The sequence below is a fragment of the Thalassophryne amazonica genome, chromosome 8 (genome assembly GCF_902500255.1).
Source record: "Thalassophryne amazonica chromosome 8, fThaAma1.1, whole genome shotgun sequence".
NCBI classification, from domain to species: domain Eukaryota; kingdom Metazoa; phylum Chordata; class Actinopteri; order Batrachoidiformes; family Batrachoididae; genus Thalassophryne; species Thalassophryne amazonica.
Genome location: NC_047110.1, coordinates 106,443,284 through 106,457,808, shown reverse-complemented (window position 1 = coordinate 106,457,808; position 14,525 = coordinate 106,443,284). Strand labels below are relative to the sequence as shown.

The 14,525-nt window shown below is 41.7% G+C and overlaps 1 protein-coding gene across 1 annotated transcript in view; it reads right to left on the bottom strand.

The window, feature by feature from the left end:
* LOC117516253 (polypeptide N-acetylgalactosaminyltransferase 18-like) overlaps positions 1-14,525 on the bottom strand; it is a 483,867-nt gene that overhangs the window by 27,770 nt on the left and 441,572 nt on the right. Inside the window, exon 10 of the mRNA XM_034177182.1 lies at positions 3,804-3,968. Coding sequence (XP_034033073.1) covers positions 3,804-3,968 — 165 coding nt within the window. The remainder of the gene's footprint in view (positions 1-3,803; positions 3,969-14,525) is intronic.

Genomic DNA, 14,525 nt, shown 5'->3' with positions numbered 1-14,525 from the left:
GATTTGCATTTCTCTGTGGTAAGAAACAAACATACAAATAACAGACAAATCCAACATCAATAGTTTAAAAAGCTTTTATCATTTAAAATGATGGATACGTAATTAAAAGTGGGTTAATTAAAAGTCCATCCTTACTTCCAAGAAGTGAGGATGGACCAGTGTCCCTACTTCCACAGCCTACAGCCGGGTGAAACATGAGTATCCCCTTGACTTTCTCTAGTTTCTGGACTCCTCAAGACCGAAGCACCTGCAGCTGGATCACGCTCAGAGGAACACAGTTCTCAAGCACTGCAATCAGGGCATCTACTGATTCTGTAAAAATCACAGCATCATCCCAAAATCAAGGTCAATAAACCTTTCCTCACCAACAAAACCACTGAAACTAATGGTTTCTGCAACCCTAACCAAACACCCAGTCTGTGCAAACAATGAACAGTGAAGGACCGAAAACACGACCCTGATGAATGCCAGATTCAAACCACATATCAATTTGTTACGATATATCACCACCCACATATTTATCACAGCCCAATTTTCTTTTTAGACTTGCCTAAATTCTGATTTGACTTAAAAGAAATGTTTATGAATCACATTTGTTTTACTCCCATAAAAAAGAATGTGATTAATTGGTGCTAACCTTCATCAGAGGAGAGGGAAATAATCTATCACTGCTTTTTCAGCAATGATTGCAGCAGGAAATGAATTTTGTATAAACCTGTTGTCAGGTCTGAACCAGTCACAAACTGGAAACACATCTGATTTCAAAATGTGCATTTTGTGAGTTTTTCTTTCAGAATTCCTTGATATGATAACATTCTACTGAATAATCCTGGAGTTTAGTCTTGTGACCTCATTTGACATCTAACTTTCTCCTCTCTTTTGAGGGATAACTAGTGGGCCTCATATCTACTGACATAAGCTGGAAATGAGTACTGACTGCAGATGACGCCTGTGAGAGGAAGTGCCAGGAAGACCAGCAATGAAGTGAAAGAGAGCGAGATGATCATTAAACAAAACATCAGACTGTCAGTGATACAAACTGTTCACAAACTGACACAAGGTATCAAAGGCACAAATGCCAATTATCCAGCTCATCTGTCACAACCTTAAGTGTGTGAAGATTAAAAATAAGACAGAGGGTTATTAAAGTCAGACACTGTGCAAGTGTGAAATCTCATTAGCCATCTGAAATGGAGGTTCTGTTGAAACAGCAAAATGCATAAAATAATGGATGAATCATCAATGAGCCAAAAACCAGGAGAAGGTGTTAGAATCAGAAACAGAGCGGAGAATAGAGGCAAAAAGGTCACTCAGTTATACGTGGTGAATACAATGTGACATTGGTGGATGACAAACAGCAGCTACATGCAGAAGAGTTAACCAGTGAACCAAGACGGCACCAAGACACAGCAACTGAATTAGGCAATGCATGTGACAGCTGGACACTGCGTTTCTTGTTTATGCCATCCATCCATCTATCCATCCATCCATCTGCCTGCTCACCCCCAGCATGTATGTCTGTCATCCATCCATCCATCCATCCATGCCCCACCACCAGCATGTTATCCATCCATCCATCCATCCATCCGCCCACCCACCAGCATGTTGTCCATCCATCCATCCATCCATCCATCCATCCATCATCATCATCCCATCTGCCTGCCCACTCCCAACATGTCTGTCTGTCCTGTCCATCCTACAGCCATCCTCATCCATCCATCCATCCATCAATCCATTCCATCCATCCATCTGCCCTGTCCCAGCCCACCCACCAGCTGTTGATCCATCCATCCATCCGCCATCCATCCCATCCATTCCATCCATCCATCATCTGCCGGCCCACCCACCCACCAGCATGTTTCCATCCATCCATCCATCCATCCATCCATCCATCCATCCATCTGCCTGCCCACCCACCAGCATGTTGTCCATCCATCCATCCATCCATCCATCCATCCATCCATCCATCCATCCATCCATCATGTCTGTCCATCCATCCATCCATCCATCCATCCATCCATCCATCCATCTGCCCACCCACCAGCATGTTGTCCATCCATCCATCCATCCATCCATCCATCCATCCATCCATCCATCCATCCGCCTGCCCACCCACCAGCATGGTTATCCATCCATCCATCCATCCATCCATCCATCCATCCCGCCCACCACCAGCATGTTGTCCATCCATCCATCCATCCATCCATCCATCCATCCATCCATCCATCCATCCATCCATCCGCCTGCCCACCCACCAGCATGTTGTCCATCCATCCATCCATCCATCCATCCATCCATCTGCCTGCCCACCCACCAGCATGTTGTCCGTCCATCCATCCATCCATCCATCCATCCATCCATCCATCCATCCATCCATCCATCCATCATGTCTGTCCATCCATCCATCCATCCATCCATCCATCCATCCATCCATCCATCTGCCCACCCACCAGCATGTTGTCCATCCATCCATCCATCCATCCATCCATCCATCCATCCATCCATCCATCCATCCGCCTGCCCACCCACCAGCATGTTATCCATCCATCCATCCATCCATCCATCCATCCATCCATCCATCCGCCCACCCACCAGCATGTTGTCCATCCATCCATCCATCCATCCATCCATCCATCCATCCATCCATCCATCCATCCATCCATCCATCCGCCTGCCCACCCACCAGCATGTTGTCCATCCATCCATCCATCCATCCATCCATCCATCCATCCATCCATCTGCCTGCCCACCCACCAGCATGTTGTCCGTCCATCCATCCATCCATCCATCCATCCATCCATCCATCCATCCATCCATCCATCCATCCATCCATCCATCCATCCATCATGTCCGTCCATCCATCCATCCTGGGGTGTCCAATCAGATTTCAGGGAAGTCCAGTGCAACCCAGCTACACCCATGCCAGGAAGTGTTCAACAGTTGACATTTCCTGTTTCGCTGTGGACTCAAAATTTGGCACTTCCTTTTTTCAGTGTGAACTTGCCACTGTATTCCTGCGAGATTCCATGAGATCTCATTTGTCAATCCAAGAAGTGTCGAGCCAGGAAGTGTTTGTCATTTGACATTTCCTGTTTCACTGTGAACTCAAAATTTGGCACTTCCTGTTTTGTACTCAGTGTACCGCTGCTCGTCGCTTCACTCGTATTATGGATGTTAGCTTAAAAAAGAAAGAACTAAACAACAACAAAAAACTATTTACAGTTGTATTTTGTAGAACACTTTCAAACTGTTCTGTTTGAAAGTGCTACATACATTGTTATGATTATTGTGATTATTATTAAATTGAAAGACCTAACTTTTAGCTCAGCTCTCGTTTCTCCGTGACAGTGTGGAGCCGCACCTGTTGATCTCATGTTCCACTTTCTCCTCACTCAGAGACAAGAGCCAAACATACATGAACCTCTTCTCTTTGGGCAGCACCTCTGATTTTCCAGGGGCTTTGATTTGGAGGTGCTGATTCTCATCGCGGCACTTCACACTCAGCTGCACAGCCTCCCAGAGCACACCTGAGGCCACGCTCTTGAGGTCACCTTCCCAGAACCTGCTGGACTTTTTTTTTCCTTCTTCTTTTCTTTGTGCCAATTACAGAGATACAGCTCTTGTTACAGCTGCACAGCATCTGGATTGGCCGTAATAAGGGTCCAGACATCCCATATTCCTGTTTTACCCCAACACAAGGGCACAGGTACACATTCTTCTCCGTGACTAGATCATGTGATTCACTAAAATAATAAAATTCTGAGAGAATAATTGCAGCATGCTGAGTTATAGCTGCTGGGTACCTGAGTAAAGGACCAGGTGAGCTTCATGTGTTTGGCAGATGCGTAGCTGCACTCCAGCAGCCTTGGTCTGCTGTTCACGTCCACCAGACATTTGTTGTCATCGTCGTCGATTGTTGGACTCATCACTCCCAGATGAAGCTGTTGCGAGCTGGTGTAATACACGTTCTGAGGAGAAACACAAATACACACTGAAGACTGGATGGAATGTTCTAAATTTGATATGCATGTGCTAAATAATGGCTGCAGGGTGAGGCTTCATGGGGCTATAGCCCCCCCCCCCCCCCATTGTACAAATGAGATACTGTTGAAGTTAGATATTCACTGCACTGGGATACACTGAGTTCACAGCACTGCACCGGACGAATTTCTTCGTCCTGCTCCCACTGAAATTCAGACCATTAATGCCCGCACCCGCAACATGTGTTACCCATTCCTGCAATGTGCATTTCCAGTCCTACCCGAGAATTTATGCCCGCACAGTAACGGACATGCATTGACTTTGTGTCTCCTCCCATCCTGAGGGAGAAAACTCGTCATTTAGGTTATCATTAAAGAGATTCATGGGTTTGTTTGTTTCGTTTCACTTAGTTTAAAGATGGTTTCATATATGTGTGCTATATATGGGCATGCAGTGTTGCTATGGTAATTCTCGCTGCGTTGAGTCTGTGTACCTGCTCTGTTGCTCTTCCTGTGTGCTGCTCCTGTTAAAGATGTTCTATTTAAGCTGAAAGTAGTGTGTGGACACAGCATACTTTTACACGATTCCCCTTTGTTGACTGAGTCATCCCGTCGCTTCCGAACCCACAGTGTTTTTCTTTTAGCTACACGCTCCCGTGAGATTTGCGTTGGATCCCGTGGGACCCGGCGGGACCTAATCCCAATGCAGCTCCTCTAATGTATTGATTTATCACGCTCTTGTTGTCACCTTGGTTTCTGTGTAACTACTGTATTATCTGGACTATAACTTGCATTATTTTGTTTAGTATAGGTTAGTAGATCTTGCCACTTATATTCCAAAGTGAAAAAATACTGCACTGCCATCTAAAGCCATAAGATGGCACTATCTACATGTGTGACAAGCTGCTCCTGCATACTGAATGAAGTACTGTGATTCACACTCTGGAGTAGAAGACTTGCTGATTTTTTTTTTTCGCTGATGGCTGTTGTACAGGAAACAATGTTGCAATCAAGGAGTCCAGACCTCGCAGTATGCTATCAGTCCGGTGGTTAGTCAAATTAAAAAAGCATATATTACTCCTGCTTTTGTCTTCCATTTAGCTAACATTGGATTTTATCAACAGCATGTAAGCAAACTTGCATCTAAGGTTAAGCTTGAATTGCTGTTGCTAGACACTTGCTGTCACTGTGAACCCAGTGGGTTTTCACCACTAGTGGAGACACAATGGCTGAGAAGACCAATAGGGCAACGTAGTCTCGTTTGAACCCCTGCGTGATACTGTGGGATTTGACCACATCTGGGGACAGCCAGCACAAACATGACAGAGAATCCCCGCACGAAGTCAAGTGCAGTTTCTTTTTCCGGTTCTCAGTGGAGAAGGGAAGACAAGGCAAATGGGAGACGTCATGTCTGTGTTAGCCTGCACAGCTAACCAGAGTAGCTGCATTCCAACTGCCTCGACACGTTTGAGCTCAGAGTAATAAACAAACCGCAACACATGTCCACTTTCCCACTGCATCGTCACTTTTTCTTTGCATTCACACTTTGTTTGCATGTAATTTGTCCAAAAACTCACATAAAGTGCCATTTCTCTCTCCGGATGTAGAAAAATTGCAGCATATGCATCATATTTGACCCCTTTAGTGCCTGCCTTCAAACGAGACCACGCTGCCCAATTACTGGCCTGTTCACAAAAACGTTTGTCAAATCTGGGGAGTAAGTTGAGTTACTGAGCTGGAAATGGGACTAATGATCAAATTTACAACCGTGTCCTCACATATGCAGCCAGGTACATACGTATTTGGGCAGTAGGACAGTGTGCCTATAAGCTGCCACAATGATGTTAAAATGAAAGAGCCAAGGTGTACTTGTACTTGAACCATCCCTGGTTCTCAAGACCAGGCACCTAGGTGGCTCTGTTCCTTCTTCTTTCTTCCTCTTCCCCCCCCCCCCCCCCTTTTTTTTTTTAAATATTTAGGAGTACCTTAGTATACACTAGTAGAGTTCTACCTTAGATTTGGAATGTATAATAGAAGATATACCTTACTGAATTTTCTTGTAGTGTCAACTTTAATTCAAGGGATTTAACAATAAATACAAATAAACTGCATCAACCATTTATGCATTACAATCATTTTAATAAGAACTTAATAAGAACTCCATTTTCCGACACCATACAGTAAGTAAATGGACAAACTAAATATAAGGATTATTGTGAAAGAATAAAGCTTCATGTTGGAGATAGATAGAGCTAAAGACTTTATTGGCCATTTGTACTCGCATGCGAGGTTTGGGCACATTGGAATTCTTGTGCAGAGCTCGCGAGTAAACAAATATAAAGTTACAAAATTATAAAAAAGTATAACAGTATAAAAAGGATACCCAGTGCACCTGAAAAAGAAATAAATATTAGAGTCAGGTTAATGATGATAGAGAACAGCTGTTATCGCACACTTGTATTCGAACACAGTGGATGTTGGAATACACATCTTTAGTAAAGATAATAAAAGTATATATTGCACATGTGGATCCAACCAATATTGCACCGATGACTGTTATTTCAATAAGGAATAAAGAGTGGAAGAGAGAATTATTTTCTTCAAATGAGAGATTAAGCCTAGATTTGATTTGTTCTCTGTTCCAAACCATCATGAAGCTGTGACGCTGATTTTTAAACAACCACATTTTCATGTTCATTCTGTACCTTGTGTATATTGTATGGAATTCAACAGTTTTTTAATTAAGCTTTTGCAAACTGTCAGTTCAAGACTTCGCTTTGCTCCAAAGCTTAAAAAAATTAACTCAAAAATAACAACCTCAGCCAGAAGTGTTAAAAGTTAGTTTGTTCTTTTTGATTTTCTGGAATGTACAATTTATGGGGGGTAAAATCAATGTGTGCTGTTGTGATAATTGCACTTAAGTCATGAATCTTAACACAGTAGCTGCACTTTAATCTCCCGCTGTGTGATTTCTATGCAAATGAGTTTCTGCAACATCAAACAAAGGAGAAGTGATTTCTGGATAATTACCTCCACTGAGCAGGTTAAAGTTTCGGCTTCCATTTGTGTGGCTGTTTGCTAGCAGGGCATTTGATTGTTCTTAAAAACGCTGATGGGTGAAATATAAAAAGTGGAACCCGACGGAGTTAATTACTACATTTGCAAAAGAAGTCAAACATGTCCTGATGAAAATTAAAAAGATACTTGATACAGGTGGAGTGGATCAGATATTTCTTTGGAGATGGGTCATGTGATAAAGAAAACACATTAAGGCTTTGTGAAACACATCTGAAACCACCTGAACTTCATTATTATTATTATTATTGTTATTACTATTATTAAAATTAGTGGTATATTGTACCACTAATGTAGAACAAAGAAAATTCAGGAAATCATGAAAAAAAGATAAAATAAATACATTGCAATTGCCGTTGCTCCACGTTGGGCTTGTATGATGGCCTGAATCTTCTCCACCGAGATGGTCCCAACATTCTTGTGTCAGGTTTTAGCCCTGGACCTGCCCAGAATCTGGTTTTGTCCCACAGTCTCCGTCCATTTCCCTGTCTTGGTCCTTTCCGTTTAGCTCCGAGTGTTTATTTCTGTTTCTTCTTCCACTTTGGTCTTGGTTTTATGATCTGTTACACTTCAGCCACGTTAAGTTCTGTTCTAGTTTAGTCTCTGCTTTTTATTTAGTCATACTGTGTCATCACATTAGGTTTTGAGGATTATCTGTTACACTTTGGCCACTTATTGAGTTCTGTTCTAGTTTAGTCTTCATCCTTTACTTTCTGGTTATTCAGTCACTGTCTTGAGCACATTTGTAAATCAGGGTTTTCTGTACACTCCTGCCACATGGTGAGTTCTCATCTAGTTTAGATCCAGCCTTTAATTTTCTGTTCTGTTTCTGCCTTTGTTTATTCTGTTTCCCACATTTGTATTCTAGGTATCATTATTTCCTTATTGTTTAACATTTGTTCTGTCACTGTCATATTCCTCTTTTTCCTGCTTTTGTCTGACACGCCCACCTGTCACTCCACTCTTGTCTCACTCAGCCACGCCTTCTTTCCTGCACCTGCATCTCATCACGCCCTGATTATCCTCTGATTTAAACCCCTTGTCTTCCACAGCTCACTGCTAGTTCGTTGTGCATTCTGCCTCATTCCAAGTCACCTGTATCCTGTCATAGTCTGTGTTTTTGCCGTTCTCGACCTCTGCTTGTCCTTGACCATGTTTCTGCCTGAGCCTGTTAACCTGCTTCTCTGTGCCTGAACCCTGCTTGTTTTTTGACTACGTTTTGGCCTTCTCTGATACACCTGTTTGCTCGTGCTGGAACTCCACTTGTCACTGACCACGCTGCCGCCTCAACACTGTCTGTACTGCCACCTGCCTGCTTGTGACCCTGTGTATCGACCTGAGGCTGTTTTTTGGATAAAGCCTTTTTCTTAACCCACATCTGAGTCATACATTTGTGTCTGTCCGCCCGCTGTACCTTGCCACCTCAGTCCCTGACATCTTGAATATTAATGGACAGATTAGCTTTGCAGGATGGATCAGTTTCTTAAATTTCATCACAAATTTGCATTTGGACTGAAATCTGGAGCTTTTGTTGGTCGTGTCACTGAGTTAATGTGCCTTTCCTGCAGAGAAGCTTTGACACTCTTTGATATGTGGAAAAATGAATCATCATCAAACCAATTTTCTATTGATAGAATGACCAAAATAGCCCCCCCCGCCTTTTTTTTTCTTTTTTATTGAACAAAAGAAAAAACATAAGAAGAGGCACAGGCAGACAAGCGATATGACTAACAGACAGGCATCATTCCAAACAGTTAACAGAAGACATATTATACAACACAGACCCGAGGAGTACGGCAGGGTTATTGTAAACTGAAGTTCTTTACTAAATTTCTTGTGTTTATTGCTTTTTTGTTTGGTATGTTATTTAAAATTTTAAGGTAGATGTTGATTTCAATTATCCATAGTTGAAGAAGGGGTTTAGATTGACTGAATTTAGCTTTGTGGATATGATATTTGCCAAGTAATATATGTTTATTAAATATTGTATATTTTTATTTTTATATTCAAAGGAGGTTATTACATTATGATTGGCTATTTTAATTCTATGATTGGTTTTACTATAAATAAGTAACTCCAGATTAAGCCAAATATCTCTTGTGAACTTACACTCATAGAATAGATATATTATTGACTCTTCTTCTATACTATATCTAGACAAAAATAGCCCTGTACCTCTACGCACTGACTGGTGTGAGGTAATGACTCTCTCCTGGTCCTTTACCTGAAATGAAACCTCATATCATAAGTGAGCAGGAATCTTCATGTGTTCCATTAGAACGGCACCAGACAACCAACACAGATTCATGGTTCATCACTAAATGTCACTTTCTTCCCTCTTTAGCCTGCAATAACCTCACTTTGTTGCACGTATACATTAGTACATGTTTTTCTTTGGGCTTATTAAATCTCATTTTATTCAGCAGATTTCTTATAGTTCTTTCACAAAGATTGACTACCGCCCCCCACTCTAAAAACAACATGCCAAAAATAATTTTGAATTTATTTGAGGTATGTTTAATGCAGACAGAATGTTCACATCCAGTACAAAAATATTTTTGTATCACATTTGTGATTTGTTTATTTGCTTCTGTCATGATTCCCATTCTGATGGTATTTTTCTTATATCAGGGTTTCTATTTTTCCCCGTATTATCTCCTACAAGTTATATTTTGATTGTTTATCATCTGGTTTATGCACCTAGTGCAATCTCCTCCATGCAATCAGTCTCCTAATGATATTTCCTTTGTGCTGTTATACTACTTGTGCTTCTTTTTGACAGTTCTGCTCCCAGTGCATGTTGTTGGCTTTACATCCTGAACACTTGGGTTTTTGATTTCATGTGCATACTCATTTCCAGGTTGACTGCATCAAGCACTATTTAATCATCCCAGCCCTCCACTCCAGTGCCAGATTGTCTCACTACCATCTTTCTCACTGTTATTTCCATTGTCTTCCAAGTGTAGCCTGCCATCTACTGGACTTCATCTGTTGAAATTGCACTGTTCTGACCCTCTGCTAGTATTACTGGATTCCCTTTTTGCTGCTGCCCTCATGGACAGTGTTGCTGTTTGAATTGATTAACAGTGAACTGAACCCCCATGCCTGTGTGACTGACCATGTCAAAGGTTGCCATTGTCGGATGGACTGATTCTGCCAGTTGTTACTAATCCAGTCTCACCATAGTGAAAATAAAGAGTGTTTGAACTTTTCACCTGTGTTGTTCTCTGCTTAGGGGTCTTCAGTTGTGCTACAGTCATTTTGGCTAGGATATAAGAAATTTGGCGGAAGAATCTCTAGGTGTGGTAATTCCATTTTTTTTTCCTCTAGAGGCTGTAGTTAAATTAAGAACAAAATTAAGGCTGTAAAACAACTTTTGGAAGCATTTTTCCTCTTTTTCTTTAACAGTGACCTCAACCAAAGAGAAATCACATCAGCATTAAAACGTGTAAAGGACTTTTTGTTGGATGTTTTATTCTTTGGGGCCAATATACAGTACCATATGGTAGCCAATAAGGGCCACAACAGCTCTAAATTGACACACAAGCAAGTAAAAATACAAAAAACATCGACATCAACTCAGCAACATGTAGATGCATTAAAAAAACCTTGCAAATTGAGAAAAAACCTTGCAAACATATAGAATACCACCATAATCTACAGCACATGCAACAATTTGATACTGTGTCTGCTGCAAATACAGACAACATCCCCAAAAACAGAAACATTCTGTAAAGCTCCACAACTCAATGGAAGTACTAACAACACAATGCAAGTAATAAAAAGAAGTTGCTTCCCCAAGGACCAGCTTAAGCCTAAAACTATCAATAATGTAAAGAAATAAACTTGCTGAGTTTCTGTCAGTCAGGTAGAGATAAAGAGTGGAATGCACTCGTTAGTTAAAGTCCTCCAGGCAGAAACTGCTGCTTTGTTGTCATTTCCTCCGTTGTGATGTGGAGCCTTGCAGCAGACACCTTATTAAATTAAACTGTTGCACGTGCTGCACATTGCATTTGTTTGTGTTTTCTGTGTTTGAAAGCATTTTCTTTGTAAAATTTGCTCGATGCTTTTGATGGAACTACCTGTTGTTGAACATAACCACATTGATGAACATATTTTTTGCATGTGGAAGTATTGTGGCCTCTTTTGACCACCCTAGATGGCCACTCCTCCACAATTTAGACTTATTTAAGGCAAACCCCAATGGTTAGATTTGGGGGTTTCCTTCTTTTTCCAGAGGTAATAAAGATTTTTGTCCCATGTTAAAATCTTTTATGAAAGTGGGAGAAGCAATTTCTGTTTGGAGATTCTTCAACAATTACGGTCTTAATGATGTTAAGTTTGGACAAACTCAAGTTAAAAGGCCAAAGGTCATCTCAGTAGCTTTGAACCATGGAGACCAGCTACCAAACGCTGTGATTTTTTTCTTGGGTGGCCCTGATTAAGCTCAATTAAGGTTTGATTTTTGTCGGCAAAATACAACTTAGACAAAGATCAAGTTAAATGTGACAACCAGAGGTCAAATTTGCATTACACGCATTTAGTTCTGTGTTAATATCCTGTGCAGTTTTTGAAATATTTTGGTGGATGAACAAACACATACAGAAAAATAAATCACATTACCTGCATCATCACATTCACAGAGGGTTCAGTCATTAGCATCAGCAGGCACTGCAAGTCAGCTACATTATGAATATGAGTGCATATTTGTGAGTCACCTGCATGATTTGCCAAGTTTCTGTAAAACAATCTCAATTTTAATGCTGCGAGAGAATAAACAGACCACCTGTTACGGACCTAATTAAGAAGAAAAACAATCATTAAGGGGAAAACGGAGGCAATAACGTGTGGCGAAAGATAAAGGAGGGAGGTCAGTCAATAAAACACAGCTGAACATTAGCTGAAGAGATAGTGCACGCTGAAAACTGGAAACCAAAACGAGAATGTGGCAATGAATGCAAATACTGACCCATTTCTGAAGGCTGTGAAGGTAAGATAAACACACCTTAACGTGAAAAAGCTTCAATGACTGCAGCAAAAGCAGGGACAAAGAATTAGAGAAAACCTGACACCTATAAAGCAAAGAAATAACGTCCAAACACGAATAAAAACCAAAAACGAGGAGTAACAGAAGAGCAAATATGTGCAGAATCGACATCACTCAGAACAAACGATGCGCACGCACGTGTGCGTATTTTCTGTTTGTGAACATGGCTGAATGATCCCGCAGTGTGTCTTCAGAGGAAACGTGTGCGAGCTCTGCAGAGGAAACGAGTGAGAGTGATGACGGTCTTTCTGGAACAGGACACTTGGAGATAGAAGTCATTATCGGTCTGTGAAGCAGCCAGAGAGCTGTTTAGACAGACGGCAGCACAGACAGGAGTGTGCACGAGAGGGCTTGAGTGCGTTTTTTCCTCTGTTTATGTGCGCTTGTGCTTATACAAGCAGTTCGACTCGCACCTGTCGATAGATTGATACTCAGCTCTCAGCAGAGGGCTTAATGCGCTCTCCGATCCTGTCACGGATCCTCACCACCTCTAATAGAAGGATTAGTACGTGGCTGTATTAGACAGATACAAATGTCTCCAGGCAGATAAACACATTAAAAAACACAGACCCCAGAAAGCCCCTAATCTAGGCTGATTTTCTGGGGCTTTGGATGAAGTTTTTTATTTTTTCCTTCTCACAGCACTACATTAGGTTCCATCTCTGAAAGTACTCTGACTGGTGGTGGAGGAGATAATTGAAAAATTGTGCATTTGGTGATACAAGCACAAAATCTGGCATGGCAATTCTCATGATGTTACTTTGCATATGTGGTTAATTGGGCCACTTGAAAATTCAAGACGGGGGCCATCTTGGAAAATGGCCACCAAAATGACCTATTGAAAATCACATTCCTTAAATGCACATTCCTTAAAACAGCAATGTCCTCCTTCACATTTCACTGTTTACAGATTACTGACAAGACATGCCCTCCTCCACCCCTTCACTGCCAGATGGTCCCTGTCCTCTGTTCACCCAGTCTCATGTTTTTTTCATGCTCCCGTCACGAAATGATTGAAATTTCCGTGACTGTTTTTTTTTTAGCGCACTATTACTAACCCTACTCCTACCCCCAACCCTAGCCTTAACCATAACCTAACCCTACTCCTTCCCCCAACCCTAATCATAACCACCCAATCCCCCTGCTTCACTTTTAATTTTGTGCAGCCATCACGGAATGTATTAGAATGAAGTCATGCTCCTGTTCCGAAAATGTGGCGCTTTTTGTGACAATATCACAAACCAATAGGTTAATGTATATTTCATGCTGCTGAATCACGACATGCCGTGAGATATGGTAGCCCCTGCCTGGGGGCAGGCTCCACCTCTGCCATTTCCTTCAACAGGATTTATGATCATCTCAAATCTACTCTCTGCCATGGTGGGGACGAGCACCAAATCTAATTCACTATAGAATATTAAAAATATTCAAAACAAAAACATTTCTATCAACCTACAGACAGTAATATGAAAACAACTGCATTGAATCACTGATACTGCTACTCTTCAGTTTCTTTTACCATGCTGAATATTTTAGTGAACCATGTAACTACTTAAGAGAGTTCTTGTACATTTTTTTAAAAACCATTTATGTTGGTGTTTGAGCTCCAGCTCCAAATCCACCCCACAGATTGATATGCACATCCTTTTTTTTTTTTTACTGGTTTGACTTTCAAATTATAGACACCTTCTCTTTCCATAAGCAGATTTTGTATATTTTTTTAGCAGTAAATTGTTTCTGGCTTTGTACCTGATTTTTGATGTTGTAAATTTTCCCAAATCCATAAACATGAAGATGTTTGATTTTAGGAATAGTGGGTTGGTGTGTTTTCTGTATCCCACTTTATTTTTTATCCTTATTGCCCTTTTCTGTAATATGCATAGTAGCCGCAGGGTGCTTTTGTAGTTGTTTCCCCACACTTCCACACAGTCAGACAGATATGGTAAAAATAATGACCAGAGTATGTGTAAGGCTTTGTAGTCCAGTATGTTTTGTCTTCCCCAGAATTGCAGTGCATTTTGCCAATTTTGATCTTACATGGCTTATATGAGGTTTCCAGCTGATTCTGCTGTCTGTGATCACTCCAAGAAATTTCCATCCATCCATTTTCTTCCGCTTTATCCAGAGTCGGGTCGCAGGGGCAGCAGCTCAAGCAAAGCCGCCCAGACCTCCCGATCCACACACACCTCCCCCAGCTCCTCCGGTGGAACCCCAAGGCGTTCCCAAGCCAGCTGAGAGACACAGTCCCTCCAGCGTGTCCTGGGTCTTCCCTGGGGCCTCCTCCCAATTGGACATGCCCGGAACACCTCTCCAGCGAGGCGTCCAGGGGGCATCCGGAAAAGATGGCCAAGCCACCTCAACTGGCTCCTTTCGACGTGGAGAAGCAGCGACTCGACTCCGAGCTCCTCCCGAGTGACCAAGCT